Here is a 19,328-nt window from a genome sequence, read left to right as displayed (position 1 = left end):
CCTTTTTTATATTCCATCATATTTTTAAAGGAACTGACGCCCAGGATTTCGTCGTTGAAGAAAATTAATCCTAATCTATGACCGTCTCCAGGATGCAAGCTCTGCACCAAATTTCGTCAAAATCGGTTAAACATATTAGCCGTGAACTGCTAGCAGGCATGCAGCATGCAGCATGCAGATATCAGACAGACAAGTATACGCTATTAGTATGGGAGATTTATTTAATCTGGCTGAACCTGGCGAATTCTAGGTAGTGTAGCTAGTTACTACCCTCGGCGAAGCCATATACTGCTAAGCGATTTAGGGATAGGTATGGGTGCCATAAGCTGTGATAGCCTAGTGGTTAGGACGTCCGCCTTCTAATTGGAGGTCGGGGGTTCGATCTCGGGCACGCACCTCTAACTTTTCGGAGTTATGTGCGTTTTAATTAATTAAACATTACTTGCTTTACCGGTGAAGGAAAACATTGTGAGGAAACCTGCATGCCTGAGAGTTCTCTATAATGTTCTCAAAGGTGTGTGTAGTCTACCAATCCGCGCATGGCCAGCGTGGTAGACTATGGTCAAAACCCTTCTCAGTCTGAGAGGAGACCCGTGCTCTGTAGTGAGCCGGCGATGGGTTGATCATGATGATGATGGGTGCCATATACCTACCCAGTGACCCTACCGCGGTTGTTTGACAGCTACAATGTCACGATCGCAATAGGATCGCAATCATCTCTGCTCGCTCACTATTGGCCACAATGCATTGTTGCAACAAGAATCGCACAATTTTGACGACCTCCCTGGCGCAGTGGTGAGCGCTGTGGTCTTAATAGTGGGAGGTCCTGGGTTCGATTCCTGGCAGGGGTTTGGAATTTTATAATTTCTAAATTTCTGGTCTGGTCTGGTGGGAGGCTTCGGCCGTGGCTAGTTACCACCCTACCGGCAAAGCCGTGCCGCCAAGCGATTTAGCGTTCCGGTACGATGCCTTGTAGAAACCAAAGGGGTATGGGTTTAATAAAAACTGCCATACCCCTTCCAGGTTAGCCCGCTATCATCTTAGACTGCATCATCACTTACCACCAGGTGAGATTGCAGTCAAGGGCTAACTTATATCTGAATAATAAAAAAAAAAAAATCAGCTAATCAGAACAATTGAGATTGTAATAATGATTGATGCAGGTTTTAGACAATCGCCCTGCATGTTAGCACCAGGTGTCATAACAGGATGAAGTCGCGGGCATAAGCTAGTAATAAATAATATAGATTAAAGACGTACAAACATCCGTATCCTACAAAAATAATATATTATGTACCTAAGTACCTATTAGTATTCTGTGGCACTAACAAGTATCGGACAGTACTTTGAACTACACACAGATAAAGTGCGCGGCAAATATTTGTAAACAGTGATTTTAATTTTCGCAAGCCATTCTATTTGCGGTGGGCATCGCTACAAGGACGTGAGTTCAAACAGAATTTTATATTTTTATTAGACTAACGACCATTTACCTATATTATAATCGATACTTATCTCCTTCTTATAATATAAAAATGAATCACTAAATGTGTTGCTGATCGCAAATCTCGAGAACAGCTGAACCGATTTCGCTAATTCTTTTTTTATAATATTCCTTGAAGTACGAGGATGGTTCTTACGGAGAGAAAAATTTTAAAAAATTGAATCGACTGTTAGGCGGAACGAAGTTCGCCAGGACAGCTAGTCTTAAATCTATATATATAAAAGGAAAAGGTGACTGACTGACTGAATGACTGACTGACTGACTGACTGACTGATCTATCAACGCACAGCTCAAACTACTGGACGGATCGGGCTGAAATTTGGCATGCAGATAGCTATTACGACGTAGGCATCCGCTAAGAAAGGATTTTTGAAAATTCAACCCCTAAGGGGGTGAAATAGGGGTTTGAAATTTATGTAGTCCACGCGGACGAAGTCGCGAGCATAAGCTAGTATATAAAAAAAACTGACTGATCTATCAACGCACAGCTCTAACTACTGGGATCGGGCTGTTTGGCATGCAGATAGCTATTTTGACGTAGGCATCCGCTAAGAAAGGATTTTTGAAAAATCAATCCCTAAAGGGGAAAATAGGGGGTTGCAAATTGTATAGTCCACGCGGATGAAGTCGCGAGCATAAGCTAGTAGGTATGTTTACAAAAATCTAAACATTGATATGATAGATCAGTATGAGTTCGCAGCAATTTAGGTATGTGGTGACTGATAACATGTCCTTGGTACTGATAAGTGTTATCAGTACCAAGGTATAGCTGGTGGCGAGTGCCAAGGTCGGATGACGGAAACATTTGTCCACTAGCTAGTCCTCGCGACTTCGTCCGCATGGATATAATTAATCCCGGTAATATAATAAATCCCGTGGGAACTCTGTGATTTTTCGGGATCATAAGTACCTACCTACGTAGCCTGTCTTTCAACGGGATGCATTCTATATATTTTGTATCTTTCGTCGTGAAAAGCTAGCAGACTGACAGACAGACAAACAGGCTTGTTGTTGAAAGAAAGTTTCGGCAACCTCCCTGGCGCAGTGGTAAGCACTGTGGTCTTATTAATAGGAGGTCCCGAGTTCGATTCCTGGCAGGTGTTTGGAATTTTATAATTTCTAAATTTCTGGTCTGGTCTATTGGGAGGCTTCGGCCGTGGCTATAGTTACCACCCTACCGGCAAAAGCCGTGCCGCCTAGCGCCTACACTGCCGGCGACAACTCGCTTTACTAGTTTTGTTGCTGAGCGATGAGCTTTCAAAAATAAACTCGCTTAGCGATATTCGTTCAGCGATGCTCGCTCGCTTGAACACGTGTAACGCGCGCGCACGTTTGCAGTGTAATCGCTCGTCGCACTTGCACACTCGCTTATAGCCTGGCGACAAAACTATCGAAGCTACACACTCACTTCCCGCTGATCGCCAAGTCGTTTAAGTTTCTAGTTCTACTCGTTTCTCGTTCATCGTCGGTGGTCGGATACTACTTGAACATACATGGTGGAAAGGTAGCCTAATTTTTTGAACACTCGTTCACAGACGATGATTGTCCTAATATGGACCGCTGTACTTATAGCAGTGCTAATGTTGTACCTGCGCAAGAGCTATTCAAGATTCAGCGACCATGGCGTCAAGAACCCTGGTGTTGTTCCGTTTTTTGGAAATATGTCAAGAGTCTTCTTCGGCATGGACAGTTTCGCCACAGATCTGGATATGTACTATAATAATTTTCCTGAAGAAAGGTTAGTCTTATTTTAGCGTTTAAACTATCGTGAGTGATTTCCATATTATACATATCGTACACCCGACTATACTCACGTGTTTAGTCGACGCTGGCCCGACTAGTTTCGAACCCATCCGGGGTCTTTTCAAGGAGTCAGTTCGCGCACGCGTCGCCGTTGAGACGGCGCGCCGCGGGCTAACGTCGACTAAACAAGTAAACACGTGAGTATAGTCGGGTGTAAGATATGTACCTATAAAGGTTAGTCTGTTTTAAAAAATCACGACAATCCGTTGCTCTGTTGCGACGTGATTGAAGGACAAAGCAACAAACCAATTAATATACCAAAAAACTAACAAACAAACACATTTTCACATTAGAATAATGTTTATTCGAGGTATCATATAGGTGGTACATGGTGTAGGCAATATCGTCCTGTACAGCAGTGCAACACCTCGAACAGGTAGGCCACTCAGCTTGTGTTGAGACCTCGGGCCCCTCAGACACAAACCTCTAGAGCATAATATATCTGAGGTACCAGACGCCCCAACGCTGATTTTCAGTGACTGCCTTTTATATCACCCAAACATCAGTGGCATAGAATATGTAAAGTTGGCGAGTTATATACTTTAGTAAATGGATAAATAAAATGAAATAAAGTTTTTCAATTTAAAGTGATTTTGGGCATAAAAGAAGAAATAAGAAATAAAACATTTAAATAGATGTTGTAAATTGTAAAAATAGGAAAATTGTACGATAGTTTTTTTTTTGTATATAAAGCAAAATAAAATATATATAGAATAGCTCGCAAGGTATGGATGAGAAATTGAAATAAATAAATTTTGACTAAATCTGTAACTTTTCTAATTATTTAAAAGATGTTTTTTGAATTTTACTTTAAAAGCGCCGGAATTCTGAAGGTTTCTATAAGGTGGAGGAAGGTTATTCCAACATTTCGTTGCATTATACTTAAAACTACCTCTGAAAGCCGCAGATGCATGACGCGGCATAAGGATTAAATGTGCAGCTGCCCTGGTATGGTGAGTGGTATGAACATCACTTGCCTCATCATCATTATTAACCGATAGACGATAAACTGCTGGACATAGGTCTCTTGTAGGGACTTCCACACGCCACGGTCTTGCGCCGCCTGAATCCAGCGGCTCCCTGCGACTCGTCTGATGTCGTCCGTCCACCTAGTGGGGGTCTTTCAACACTGCGTCTTCCGGTGCGAGGTCGCCATTCTAGCACCTTGGGACCCCAACGTCTATCGGTTGTACGAACTATGTGCCCTGCCCATTGCCAATTCAGCTTCGCAACCCGTTGTGCTACGTCGGTTACTTTAGTTCTCCTACGGATCTCCTCATTTCTGATTTGATCACGTAGAGAAACTCCGCACATAGCTCTCTCCATCGCCCTCTGAGTGACTCTGAGCTTTCTTATGAGGCCCATAGTTAGCGACCATATCAGACCATTCCTATAAGGGTTCCGTTTTTCCTTTTGAGGTACGGAACCTTAAAAATCTGTCTAATTTATTGTACTTAACTGTACCTATTATGAAAATATGATAAAACAACCATTGATTTTGTTCAATCTAAACCTGAACTCTTGCAGGTTTGTAGGCAAATATGAGTTTTTGAGACCAACCCTCATTGTAAGGGACTTGGATGTAGTGAAAAAAATTATGATTAAGGATTTCGACTACTTCCTAGATCACAGAGGATTTACCGACGAAAAAGGTGACCCGCTGTTTTCCAGAAACCTGTTTTCTTTAAAAGGTAATCTATTTTTATCTATACCAATATTATAAAGAGTTTGTAAATTTGTTTGAAAGTAAGTTCTTTTTATAACGTAGGCACTCACTAACAAAGGTTTTTTGGAAATTCTAGTCCTTAGAGATTTTAAACAGGGAATGAAAGTTCGAAAGCAAGTCGGTAATTTTTAGGATTCTGTACCCAAACTTGCTAGCAGGTTTGATTGCAACCAAGCACTAGTCTATAAAACAGTTAAACAGTATACAATAAAGTATCATTAATATTCCTAGGTCATGAATGGAGAGACATGAGATCAACTTTGAGCCCAGCGTTCACCAGCGCGAAGATAAAACTGATGGTTCCCTTCATGGAGGAAGTTGGAGAGCAAATGATTCGAGCACTGAAAAAGAAGATTAATGATTCTCCAAGTAAGAATTAATAATAGGAGAATTTACCAGCTGAATGTTATCAATTAAAAATGTAATTAGAATTATGAATAGCATTTTGAATTTTGTGGTAGATTCTTCACAAAGTAAACGAGGTTTTGTTGTTGAGGTTAAGAACAAAATCGTATGATTGTGGTCTAGTTTTTTTTCTGTAATCCGGACTTTTTTAATCCCCTATTACCCAGCAAAACAACCTAAAGCTGTACTGAAATTGAGTCCAAAGTTCATAAGTTTATTTAATTACTATACAAATCATGCCAGCGTGGAATGGTGTCAAGAATACTAGCTGCATTTCCGCGAGGACAGCCAGCCCTCTTGTCACCAGATGAGCATATTAATCGCGGTGAAATGTCTCGTAAATTTTTTTTAGTACTAAGACTCCATGGCCCCCGGGTCTCCACGGCAAATATAACAAAAATGTCACTCTCGATAAGAGAGGCATACTTGCGCCGCTTGCCGTTTTCAGCCATTTCTGCTGCGGCTCCCGGTCTTGATGCTGTCTCCCTGATATGACACGGGGCCATAATGTGTCAACGCTCGTTGCGTCCCACATAAGCGCCCGTCCCCGTTCTCCTCTTGATATAAAATAAAATATTTTTACGATGGAAACGTTTTTATACTTACAGAAAATTCTATCGACATCGATTGCAAAGACTTGACAACACGCTATGGAAGCGACGTGATCGCGTCCTGCGCCTTCGGGCTGAAGGTGGACTCCCTTGCCCATGAAAACAACAAGTTCTTCTTGATGGGGAAGAATGCTTCAGGCTTCTTGCTCAGGCAGATTATCATCTTCTTCATTATGTCTGCTTGTCCTATCGTTGCAAATGTAAGTCCTAGTTTTTTGGGCCAACACGTTACCCATTGGCTGCATTCTATCAAGCTGGTTCCCCCTTCTACTATCGTACCGCAAGGCATCGCCAAGGTCTACACCCGTACGTAGTCGAAATTCCACGGATACGTACGAAGCGATTTGCCTCCTCATTTCTAATCCGAACCGCTATGATTTAGAACATCCTTCCAGCATCAATTTTCCTCTCCAATTATAATATGGGTACCTTCAAGTCGAGAGTGAATAGGCATCTTCTAGGCAAGCGCGCTCCATCTTAGGCTGCATCATCACTTGCCACCACTCTGATTGCAGCCAAGTGCTAGTCTATAAATTAAAAAAATCTTAGGTGGTTGTAAATGGCGATGTTATCTGATGTGGGAGCAGCCTCACGTTGACATCTATACTAAATATTATAAAGAGGTAATAAGTTTGTAAGTTTGTTGGTAGGATTGGTGGGAAGTAAACTCTGAAATCTGGATTTTGAAAATTATTTCACCAGCAGAAAGCTACATTATTCCTGAGTGACATAGCCTGTATTTAATTTTCATTAAAAAATATAGGGATCCCTACGAAAGTTGTAATAAGCTAACAGTGCGAAGCCGCGGGTCGCTATAAGTATGTCTAAGGCCCGGTGTCCACCTAAGCGGAGCAGAGAGATGTGTACAAATTATAAAATTTCCAAATTGCCTCTGCCGGGAATCGAAGCGGCATTTATAATATCACAGTATCAGGGAGGTTGTCTTCTTTAACTCTAACATTTTTCCACTGGTTCTAAATATAGCAGTGTAGCCTTTTATCCAGAAACTAAAACTCACTCTATGGCCAAAGAAAACCCAGGACTTTTTCATCGACTTGGTGTTGAGTACCATGAAAGACAGAGAAGCCCGTCGCATCATCAGACCAGACATGATCCATCTTCTTATGGAGGCGAAAAAGGGTAGGTTTTTATGGTTTTTGACTTTTGTCATAGATAATCTCATTTATATATTAAAGTTTACCTATCAAAAACAAAACTCAAACTAAAAATATGCATAAAATTTATTTCATGCAGTTGTAAGTTCTTTTAGTAAAAATAATAATAATTAAAAGCAGGTTTTTTTAGGGCGACTTTCACATGAAGACAAAGATAGTTCAGAAAAGAACAACAGCGATTGCGATGCTGGTTTTGCAACGGTAGAAGAATCGGACGTGGGAAAGAAGAAAACAGACAGAGGTTTTTTTAATGTGTTCCTTCCTTTTTTCCTCCGACATGGTGGTCGGAGACTTGTAGGTCGGTACTATGAATGGCCTTTTTTTGCGTTTTGCAGTTCGTTGGGGATAGGACAATCCCCAAAAGACAGAGGTTAAAATTGTGTTCTTGATCATAATATTAATTATTATAATTCTGAATCGTTTTTGGGCAGCTTATTTTTACAATAGCTGACTATTCCAGTCAGCTATTGTAAAAATAAGCTGCCCAGAACAGAACACAAAGATATTCTAAGTAAGTATTCAAACTCTTTTAGAAAACGTTTTTGACGTTTCAAAAACTTTTCAAGTGAATCTACCACTGCATCTGGTCCCGAATGCCCATCCTACCAAGACGAATCAATAATTTCGATAACAAGAAATGAAATCAACCGAAATAATACGCGTAGTGACACCAGAAAAACTATATTAATCAGCTAATATCACACCAATTTCATCATACTTATTTACTTATATTTTAACGTTACATTGGCACATTATATTACATTACACATTATCACTATAACTCACCAAGTACTATATGTAAAACGACTTGTACACTCCCCGAATAATCAACAATTACTGACTAGCTGACTTCTAAAAGTTATTATGTTGTCTCGGCATGCGCCACTATCGCTTTTTGGTGACAAACAACCTACACTACTTTTGGTGGGAACGAATAGGGTGGCAGCACGTTGCAACAGTGCTGCCCTCCTCATAAATCTTAAGTTTACCAATTAATTCCATATTATTTAACTTTGACAATAAACTCAAACTTAGATGTTATAAAATATACACATACAGCTGTCTTGCATCGCGGCGCCAACAGAAACTTGGCTGTTGCTCTTTTCTAAAATCTTTGACATAATATGTTTAATACCTAGCCGTATAAGTACAATATCATCATCGGAACTGCCAATGAATAGAAGTGAAGATCGAAAAGAGATTTTTTATTTATATACTACGGCTTGGCTGCGATCAGACCAACGCCAATGACGAAATATAATCTCCGTGAAAAGAAATCGTGATCTTCTTGATAATGTATTGCAAATTAGCGAATTTATGCACTGACCAAATACCTACCTAAGTGTTAATTTCCCAGTCTGGTCCGACATAGACCTCGTCGCCCAAGCAACGATCTTCCTCATCGCGGGCTTCGAGGGGGTGTCAATGGGCATGTCGTTCGCGCTACACGAGCTGGCCCTGCACCCGGATGTCCAGGGCCGGCTGTACCGGGAGATCAAGGAGCATGACGTGAAGAATGGCGGGAAGCTCAGCTATACGTCTATACAGGACATGACGTACTTGGACATGGTTGTCTCTGGTAATTTTGGAAATGAAAACTTTGAGTGATTTTGGGATGGGTGAAAATTTCAAGATTGCGTCAGTGACATGCTAATTTTTAATCGCAATCCTAATAATCCTAATCCTAAACCTACTAATATTATAAATGTGAAAGTGTGGATGTTTGGATGTTTGTTACTTAATCACGCAAAAACGGCAGAACGGATTTGGATAAAATTTGGAATGGAGATAGATCATACCCTGGATTAACACATAGGCCACTTTTTAACCCGAAAAATCAAAGAGTTCCCGCGGGATTTTGAAAAATGTAAATCCACGCGAATGAAGTCACGGGCATCAGCTAGTTAAGTATAAGAAACTGAGAAAGAGAGAAAATTTGAAATTGAGAGAGTCAAAGACCAACATCCTGAAACAGCTGTCTTCCTGACGTAATAATGCTTTATATTATGTGGCTTAGTGCAATTCCGGGAAGCCGTGAGCGGAGATATCGAAAAGTAGAGGAGGTTATTAGTCCGTAGGGGACTGCGCAACATCTGCAGTGGAGTCGGGCATGCCCACATGCCACACGCAATCCAGTTTGATGCATGACAGTTTTCCTCCTCCAAAAAACCAACAGAAATAAAGTTTTTTTTAAAGATACCCGGATTATAATTGTCAGGAAACACTGATCTCGGAAGAGTATTCCAGGTCCTAGCCATGCGTATAAGGAATGATGACGCAAAGCGTTTCGTACGCGAAGATGGAATGGTGACGACATAGGCGTGGAAACTCGCCCGGTGTCTTGCAGTACGGTGGTAGAAAGGTGAGGGAGGGACAAGTTCTCTAACTGTAGCTAATACGTACTCTCTTTACTTGCAGAAGTGCTCAGGATGTGGCCTCCAGGATTTGCCTTGGATAGAGTCTGCGTGAAAGACTACAACATGGGGAGACCTAATGCCAAATCCACCCAAGATTACATTGTATGTATAATTATTTATTATTATTATTGGTGATATTCATTAATTGAATAAGAGCCATTGCTGTATTATTACTTCGTATGGACAGGGTTATTGAACAAACAAAATGGCACCGACTCATTGGTGCTTATACAACTGTATATGAGGCAAAGGTGACTGACTGAGTGACTGACTGATCTATCAACGCACAGCTCAAACTACTGGACGGATCGGGCAAAAATTTGGCATGCAGATAGCTATCATGACGTAGACATCTGATAAGAAAGGATTTTTGAAAATTCAATCCCTAACGGGGTAAAATGGTGGTTTGAAATTCGTGTAGTCCACGCGGACGAAGTCGCGGGAATAAGCTAGTCTCGCTATATATCTATCTATCTATTTTATGCGAGTGATAACCAGTTTCATAATTTTTTAATAGGTACGTAAAGGAGAAATAATCTGGGCTCCAACCTGGTGTTTCCATCATGATCCTAAATATTTTCCGAATCCTGAAAAGTTTGACCCCGAACGTTTCTCGGATGAGAATAAGCACCTCATCAATCCAATGGCATACATCCCTTTTGGACTGGGGCCGAGAAATTGTATCGGTAAGTGGAGATGAAGTTTAAATTCGAACCCAAACGAGATGGACAAATTTGCCCCAGGCTGAACTATATATAAGAACGACAGAGAAGTCATGTCGCTTTCTTTGGACATTTACAAAGACGAGCCGAATTCTCATTTCTAAGATTAGTTTTGGAAGGAAGAATTGAATGCAAAAGGGCTCCAGGTCGCCAAAGACGCAAATGGTTGGACGATATAAGGGGGTGGAAAGGGCTTAGTTACCCAAAATTAAAAGAGGCGGCTTTTAATAGAGAAGCTTTTCGCATGATGACCCCCAAACTTCGTTTCGAAGAAGGCACACGATGATGATGATGATGAACTATGACTGCAAAAAAAAAAGCGACTTTTTTTCTTAAAACAGACGATTTTTACTATTAAATGGCACATATATTATCATCTCTGTACATTTTGGGGCACGCGTCCATGTAATTTTGTCCATCTCCTTTATTTTATGTGGGCCAATTTGTGGTGCTTATGCTACGTAAAGCAATAATTACACTTATCAAAACACATAATCTAAATAAATAAAAGGAAATGGTGACTGACTGGGGACTGCTGGTTGACTAATCTATCCACGCACAGCGCCAACACCACTGGACGGATCGGTTTGAAATTTGGCATGCAGATGGCTATTAATATGATTTTTTGAAAATTCAACGCCTGTGGGCGTAAAATAGGGGTTTGAAATTTGTGTAGTCCGGTGGATTAATTCGCTAGCATTTGGCATGCTGATGTGATAGCTATTATGACGTAGACATACGCTAAGAAATTATTTTTGAAAATTTAACATCTACGAGGATAAAATATGGGTTTGAAATTCGTTAATCGACGCAGAATTCGCGGGCACCAATCTGTCCACTAGTTTGAGCTGCGAGTCGATTTCGTAAAATTGCATCAATCATTATAACAATCTTAATTGTTGTGATTGGCTGAATTTGTGCGATTCCTGTTGCAACAATGCATTGTAGCCAATAGTGAGCGAGCATTAACCAATCAGAGGTGATTGCGATTGTGACATTGTAGCTCAATCGAGCAGCTGTTGATAGATCAGTCCGTCAGTCAGTCAGTCTGTCACCTTTTTCTTGTATATATTTAGACTAGCTTATTCCCGCGACTTTGTCCGCGTGGTGTAAGGGTGGTAAATTGGGCGGAATAGAAATATACCCGGATACGGAATAATCTACCACCTTACAAAGATTAGAGGAAAAAAAAAATAATTTTAATTTACTTTACTTGATCTATCTACCTAGTAAAGAATAGAAGCTAGCCGTCGACTCCCTTGTAATGCATATGAGGTGTTATAAATGAAATTTGCTAGATGTTAGGCAAAATTGTTTTTAATGTAACTTTTACCGGGGTCGCTTAATACAGAATGATGGCTAATAATGCTTAGTTATTCTAGCTTAATGCCAAGACTTAATTTAGATACATTAGAATGACTTAGGTAGATAGTACATAAGATCTATGTTTTAAATTTAAGATGCCATTGGCATGGAATAGACAATGACACAGTAAAATTCATAAAATTGTTTCAAAATAAAAGCTCAGTAGTAAAGACAGGGTTCTTACTGTACACATACACTAAGAAGGTTCACTAAACTGTTCCAGGATACAAACATTTGCTTACTTGTAGGTGCGAAGACTGCAATGTAGCTGGACGGCATCGGCCAAGATCCAAAACTCAATTTAACTTGATTCTTCACAACCGAAATGTTTCCTTACAAAGATTTTCACCAAGTCTTATCCATAGAAATTAAGTTGCCAACGTGAATGTGCAAAAGAAATAAATACGAAAACCGAAAACTAAAAACGGAAACGCAAACGGAAAACGGAAAACTGAAGCTAAACGTAAAACGTAAACGTAAAACGTAAACGTAAACCCTGTAACAAAGAAAAACAAGATTATAATTTGTGCTGTGTGAAAATTTCGACACGTGGAATTTTCCCGATCAAACACAACTCACCTATTGAACTCCTGGCCACCAATGGTTTTCAGAAGTCCACCCACAACCCATTATCCTCATTTATTTGGGAAGTTAAAATAACTGGAACTGAAAGAAATCATGAGATTAGGATTTTCTCTAACCAAACCGCCATTTTGTCGAATCCACATTACTTGATTTTTCACTCACCATAATTGATGAAACATTGAAATACGTTAGGATGACTAACTTTATAACTATTGTATTTTCCCAGGCGAAGCCATGGGCGAAGAGAAGTGAGATTTTCCTGGAACGAAAAAAAATTCGTCTTCACATGTTGACTCCAGGAAAATTCTAAATCTCATCAATCGGTGTTGCCAGACGCAACCCGAGTGTGGCCGCTCTCATTTAGTTTGATCATGAAGCCAATTCATTTTTGAATATTTGCGGAACCTAAGGATATATTATAAGAACCGTTTTGTTAATGACTTAACAATAAACAAATGATATTATGGTTTTATTTAATTATTTTGTTTTATTTTTACGACAATTGACAACGAAGCAAACGCCATCTATTGTGGCTCGAATGAACTCTGAACATCGACCCACGCGTAGTTCTGCACCTTGATGCTAGGTGGCACCAACATACTTTGAACAAAATAGATTTTTTATTAAAAGCGAAACGCTAATTAGTAGTTCAAAATTTACAACGTCACAATACTTCCCCTCCTACGAAAAGGTTCAACAGGTTGAACCACGCTGCCCTCAGCGTCATCCAACAACTACTAACAATTTGCCTGAAACAAACAAACAAAAAAAAAAACACAGAAGTTACGCGTGAACGCACATCTACTACTAACAAGGAAAATTGTCTAACAAAATAAATATACTGAAAACAGTGTAAGGTTTTATACATTATACTTAACTACACAACCCTAACTTCTAAAAAGAATATATACAAAAAAAACTTCATGGTGTCTAAGACACTTGAGTGGAAACATCTTGGCATCATTCTTCAGCTGACTGATAGAATGCGTCTAGGCCTACGGTGGTTCACTCTTTTAAACTACCATCTTAATATTTGTTACTCAACAAATACGGAAAAACTGGTTGTGAACGGGTCCATCTGATATGGCAACCGTTCTCTATCCCATTCGGAAAAATAAAACCGAATCAAAATCGGAATATGAGAAAAAAAAACGAAATAACTCTCCTAGAAAATAGATCTCGGAACAGAATCGGAAAAATAACAGAAATGATCCATTATCTAGAAGGAAAACGAAAACAAAACACAAAACCCCCCCTTTTCGTTATCCCCAAAGTACGATATTTGCATTTTTACTTTCTCTACCGGTTGGTCTACCACAAGCATTCCAATCATCACATATTCATCCCTACATACATCCACTACATTCATCCTCAACTGAACCATGGTAATGTAACTGTTAACTCAGAACATCACTACACTCATTCAAATTCCTAATTGAATATTGATAACTTAAATATTCAAACAGTTTAGACCAAACTAAGTAATGGCAAATATCTACTTCTTAATATCCTTAATATGCCAAGTGCCTATTGGGTGGTTGTCAGCTACTCTAACTAGTTCATAAACCAAAGGTGACAAAACCTTGACAACCCTGCACTTTTCATACTTAGGTGCCAGCTTAGCTGCGAAAAAATTTGTAGCGTCGCTTTGTGGATAGGTCTTTTTCCACACTATATCCCCAACAGAATAGCTTGCAGACCTACGCCTTAAGTTGTAATGCGTTGCATACTCTGCATGAGCCTGAAACAAATTTCTCCTAACCTGACCAAATATGTCCTCCAAAGTTCCAAACTTTCCTGCGTATTCCTCCCTTGGAATTCCGGCCTCGTACTCCTTATCCGTGTCCTTATAGAAGGAACCATTTAAAACCGGTTCTCTAGCGTGGACAAGGAAGAACGGGGAGAATCCAGTGGATTCATTAACCGCACTGTTTATGGCGAACTGGACCTTGTACAGGTTTTCGTCCCAGGACCTGTGGTTATCTTTCACAAAAGCGGCTACAGCAGTCATAACAACCTTATTGTACCTCTCAACAAGGTTAACTTGCGGAGTGTACAGTGGTGTGTAGTGTAATTTCGGAATATTATAACGCTTAATGAGATTACGGAATTCAGATCCTGTAAATTGGGACCCATTGTCCACAATCACAGTCTCTGGAACACTATGGTTCAAAAATACAAAATTCTCTAGCGCTTTAACAACAGCGGCACCTGTGGCACGCCGTAACGGAAACAACATTGTATATTTCGAAAAACAACACGTCACCACAAAAAGAAATGTAAATCCTGATTTAGACCTAGGCAAAGGTCCGACTAAATCAGCCGAAATGACCTGCAGTTGCATCTGCATGGTTTTGTTGCATAATTCTAAGGATGTCGTTCTTGTGGACTACCTCTTTCCAGTCGAACTCACTGAGAAGCTGGTATTTACATTTACTGTAACGATATAGTTTATCGTTCAAAATACTAAAATTCGGAAAATTTGCTGGATTGATTTTACAGCCATTAAATGTTTTGTCATACCAGTCATCTACCAAAACTTGTTGACTAGAGTTATCATTACGATCACCAACTACATCTACGTGTATGAGTCTCGACAAGGTATCCGGAACTACATTATCACAACCCTTCCTATGTTCGATAACAAAATTATACTGTGATAATCTACAACCTTGAAAACATGCAAAACATTACAGCGAAATAGATAGACACAGGTTCTTCAGAGCCTTGTGTTCTTGCTCGAATTTCACCTAGCAACCTGTAGTCATAATCTACTGCATCAAATTCCTCTAAAAATAAAGTTTTCAATTCTGACCAAGACGAAACTTGACATTTGTTGCCTCTGTACCATAACAATGCTCGGCCTGTAAAAAGATGAAATGCAGAAACAAATAATTTTCCATCTGAAACGCCATAAGATCTTTTATATTCCTCAACGCGTTCGATGAAACTGCGCGGATCACCCTGTCCGTTGAAATGTAACTTCCACTTGGCAACATTTTTATCACCAGTGCAGTCAACGGCGGTACTCTCGGAATCCAGTGATTCGTCGTGAGACGACTCATTGTCAGCATCTAATCTGGAAATCAAACTCTGCAACTTTGTATGTAATTCACTCTTCCTACTTATTAAGCTGAGTTCGGAACACTGTATTCTCAAAATTCTAAAGTACAAATGTGAAGCTAAAGCTTTAGACCTACAGAGGGCATGTCTATCTTTAGTGTCAGAACACTTTTTTAATAAATCTTCTAAGTCTTGAAGTTTTTTAGTAATAACCCCTAACTCACTTTCAGAAGTGAAATCCGTCTCTAAAATTGATTCAGAAGGAATTTCCTGAATTAATTGTTTTAACTGTTTCTTTAAACCTAGCACTGTAGGTGCTGGAGTTTCGGAACGAATGGATACCTCATAACACAATTCGTCCTTCAAAAGTGAATGAAACTGGGCAAAAGTCTGTTCCATTGTGTTAAGTCAAAACACATTTAACAAAATATCGAGCTTGTGTAACTGTCTATGTTTAGCCTTATACAAATTGGTTAAACACAAACACAAAAGAAGTTATTTAAACTATTAAATATACACAAGCAAAATACACAACAAAAACAATATTCTTAAGTCTATCCTAACTATTTTATCAATTATGTTCCTATTCCAAAATATTGTTAATAATACAAGCACATATTATTACTATAGTAAACAAAATATAACAAAATAAAACTTCCCAAAATTGAATAAATGATTGTAAGGTGCAGTATCACCTTTATGAGTACACAGTGTGTTACAACCTTTACAATTACAAAAGTAAACAGGCAGCAAAGTTGCAATGAACTCTGACTAGCATATTATCTTTCAAAAAAAAAACAAAGAGATTGTGCAATGGTTTGATGACTGTTACTTTACACTTTTAACACATAACCTAAGATACAACAAAATCTGTTTCTAAATGTCACTTTAAACTACCAGCATTCACTTAAACTTAACATGTTTTGTGTGTGAAGTAGCTTTTATCATAACCTTAACACAGCTCTAAACAAAATTTCAACAAAATAATGAAGTATCAAGTCACTGAAAAAAAAATTGTTCATAACTTCATACTTGAACTTAATGTAATCTCTGAATATAGTTTATATATTTAGTTTCACAAGTTGTAACTCTTAGTATTTATAAATGTATGTGTGTAACTAGTTAACGGCACATAGCGTTTCAAAACTTTAATTATACTAAGTTACCGGAAATTTCAAACATAAGATGTACTTACTATTGAAAGCAATACCCAACAACAACTCAGTTAAGCAATGTTTATTACTAAACTGAAGGCAAACATTCACTTATACACCTCCAAGGTAAGTCAAATAACATAATTGAACGGCATAAACACCATTTATAATGTGTTAATTAAATAAGAAAAAAAAACCAATGTTGGACTATACTCAGAAAATTACTTAAACTATCAAACAAAATTTCTAACTATTAGTTATTATTTAGTTAGTTAACCATAAAAAACAGCTTAGTGCTCTTTGCAATGTGTCACTACTTAGAAAATTGTACAATCAGCGGAGTACATTTCATAAAATTCACAAAATTTCTCAAAATATACAGAAATAACTATATAAAAAAACGTTCGGGCGCCATTTGTAAGGGTGGTAAATTGGGCGGAATAGAAATATACCCGGATACGGAATAATCTACCACCTTACAAAGATTAGAGGAAAAAAAAAATAATTTTAATTTACTTTACTTGATCTATCTACCTAGTAAAGAATAGAAGCTAGCCGTCGACTCCCTTGTAATGCATATGAGGTGTTATAAATGAAATTTGCTAGATGTTAGGCAAAATTGTTTTTAATGTAACTTTTACCGGGGTCGCTTAATACAGAATGATGGCTAATAATGCTTAGTTATTCTAGCTTAATGCCAAGACTTAATTTAGATACATTAGAATGACTTAGGTAGATAGTACATAAGATCTATGTTTTAAATTTAAGATGCCATTGGCATGGAATAGACAATGACACAGTAAAATTCATAAAATTGTTTCAAAATAAAAGCTCAGTAGTAAAGACAGGGTTCTTACTGTACACATACACTAAGAAGGTTCACTAAACTGTTCCAGGATACAAACATTTGCTTACTTGTAGGTGCGAAGACTGCAATGTAGCTGGACGGCATCGGCCAAGATCCAAAACTCAATTTAACTTGATTCTTCACAACCGAAATGTTTCCTTACAAAGATTTTCACCAAGTCTTATCCATAGAAATTAAGTTGCCAACGTGAATGTGCAAAAGAAATAAATACGAAAACCGAAAACTAAAAACGGAAACGCAAACGGAAAACGGAAAACTGAAGCTAAACGTAAAACGTAAACGTAAAACGTAAACGTAAACCCTGTAACAAAGAAAAACAAGATTATAATTTGTGCTGTGTGAAAATTTCGACACGTGGAATTTTCCCGATCAAACACAACTCACCTATTGAACTCCTGGCCACCAATGGTTTTCAGAAGTCCACCCACAACCCATTATCCTCATTTATTTGGGAAGTTAAAATAACTGGAACTGAAAGAAATCATGAGATTAGGATTTTCTCTAACCAAACCGCCATTTTGTCGAATCCACATTACTTGATTTTTCACTCACCATAATTGATGAAACATTGAAATACGTTAGGATGACTAACTTTATAACTATTGTATTTTCCCAGGCGAAGCCATGGGCGAAGAGAAGTGAGATTTTCCTGGAACGAAAAAAAATTCGTCTTCACATGTTGACTCCAGGAAAATTCTAAATCTCATCAATCGGTGTTGCCAGACGCAACCCGAGTGTGGCCGCTCTCATTTAGTTTGATCATGAAGCCAATTCATTTTTGAATATTTGCGGAACCTAAGGATATATTATAAGAACCGTTTTGTTAATGACTTAACAATAAACAAATGATATTATGGTTTTATTTAATTATTTTGTTTTATTTTTACGACAATTGACAACGAAGCAAACGCCATCTATTGTGGCTCGAATGAACTCTGAACATCGACCCACGCGTAGTTCTGCACCTTGATGCTAGGTGGCACCAACATACTTTGAACAAAATAGATTTTTTATTAAAAGCGAAACGCTAATTAGTAGTTCAAAATTTACAACGTCACAGTGGACTTTACAAATTTCAAACTTCTATTTCACCCCCTTAGGGGTTGAATTTTCAAAAATCCTTTCCTAGCGGATGCTTACGTCATAAAAGCTATCTGCATGCCAAATTTCAGCCCGATCCGTCCAGTATTTCGAGCTGTGCGTTGATAGATCAGTCAGTCAGTCAGTCAGTCAGTCAGTCAGTCAGTCAGTCAGTCAGTCAGTCAGTCAGTCACCTTTTTCTTTTATATATTTAGATAAGTATAAGGTGGGTACCTACTTATGGATATTTTTTTACACTTTCAGGTTCAAGATTTGCTCTGTGTGAGATAAAGGTGTTCTTGTACCAGATCTTGCTGCACTTCGAGGTGTCGCCATCGGTGAAGCTGCAGCTTCCAGCGAGACTGTCAGTGAGGTCTTTCAACCCTCGACTGGCGGGCGGCCACTGGGCAACCTTCAAACTAAGAGCTTGACCGCGAATATTATTGTCATATGGAATTTTAAAAGATTAGTAATAATTGTTACAGTACTGATGACTTTTTTATAGGTATATTTTTCTACAAAAAATATACTATTTTTTATTGGTATTCTGACTTATAATTTTTTAATATTTATTCTAAATGACTTTCACGATATTAACCTTATTATAAATGCGAAAGTGTGTTTGTTTGTTTGTTGGTTTGTTGGTTTGTCCTTCAATCACGTCGCAACGGAGCAACGGATCGACGTGATTTTCTGCATGGGTATAGTTTAAGACCTGGAGATGGAGAGGGACATAGGCTACATTTTATCCCGGAAAATCCTAGAGTTCCCACGGGATTTTCATAAACCTAAATCCACGCGTACGAAGTCGCGGGCATCAGCTAGTAACATAATATTATTTGTTAGACTC

General features: G+C 38.7%; 1 protein-coding gene across 1 annotated transcript; it reads left to right on the top strand.

Moving 5' to 3' along the window:
- Positions 1-169: 169 nt before the first annotated feature.
- Positions 170-19,023, top strand: LOC117987486 (cytochrome P450 9e2-like). The gene is made up of 11 exons (XM_069502440.1): positions 170-1,444; positions 3,040-3,242; positions 4,835-4,998; positions 5,265-5,402; positions 6,047-6,249; positions 7,054-7,189; positions 7,355-7,465; positions 8,582-8,803; positions 9,643-9,743; positions 10,159-10,327; positions 18,743-19,023. The coding sequence occupies exons 2-11, from the start codon at positions 3,043-3,045 to the stop codon at positions 18,907-18,909; spliced, it is 1,611 nt and encodes a 536-aa protein (XP_069358541.1). The 5' UTR covers positions 170-1,444; positions 3,040-3,042; the 3' UTR covers positions 18,910-19,023.
- Positions 19,024-19,328: the final 305 nt, after the last annotated feature.

The sequence above is a fragment of the Maniola hyperantus genome, chromosome 13 (assembly GCF_902806685.2).
Source record: "Maniola hyperantus chromosome 13, iAphHyp1.2, whole genome shotgun sequence".
Classification (NCBI taxonomy): domain Eukaryota; kingdom Metazoa; phylum Arthropoda; class Insecta; order Lepidoptera; family Nymphalidae; genus Maniola; species Maniola hyperantus.
The sequence above is the reverse complement of the archived record's forward strand: the minus strand, read 5'-3'. Positions and strand labels throughout refer to the sequence as shown.

What these genes read in the sequence shown, in the direction of transcription:
- LOC117987486 (XM_069502440.1), top strand. Translation starts at nt 3,043, where the DNA reads ATGATTGTCCTAATATGGACCGCTGTACTTATAGCAGTGCTAATGTTG. An exon ending in AATAATTTTCCTGAAGAAAG is followed by an intron (nt 3,243 to 4,834) that starts GTTAGTCTTATT and finishes GAACTCTTGCAG; the next exon opens with GTTTGTAGGCAAATATGAGT. An exon ending in TCTTATGGAGGCGAAAAAGG is followed by an intron (nt 7,190 to 7,354) that starts GTAGGTTTTTAT and finishes AGGTTTTTTTAG; the next exon opens with GGCGACTTTCACATGAAGAC.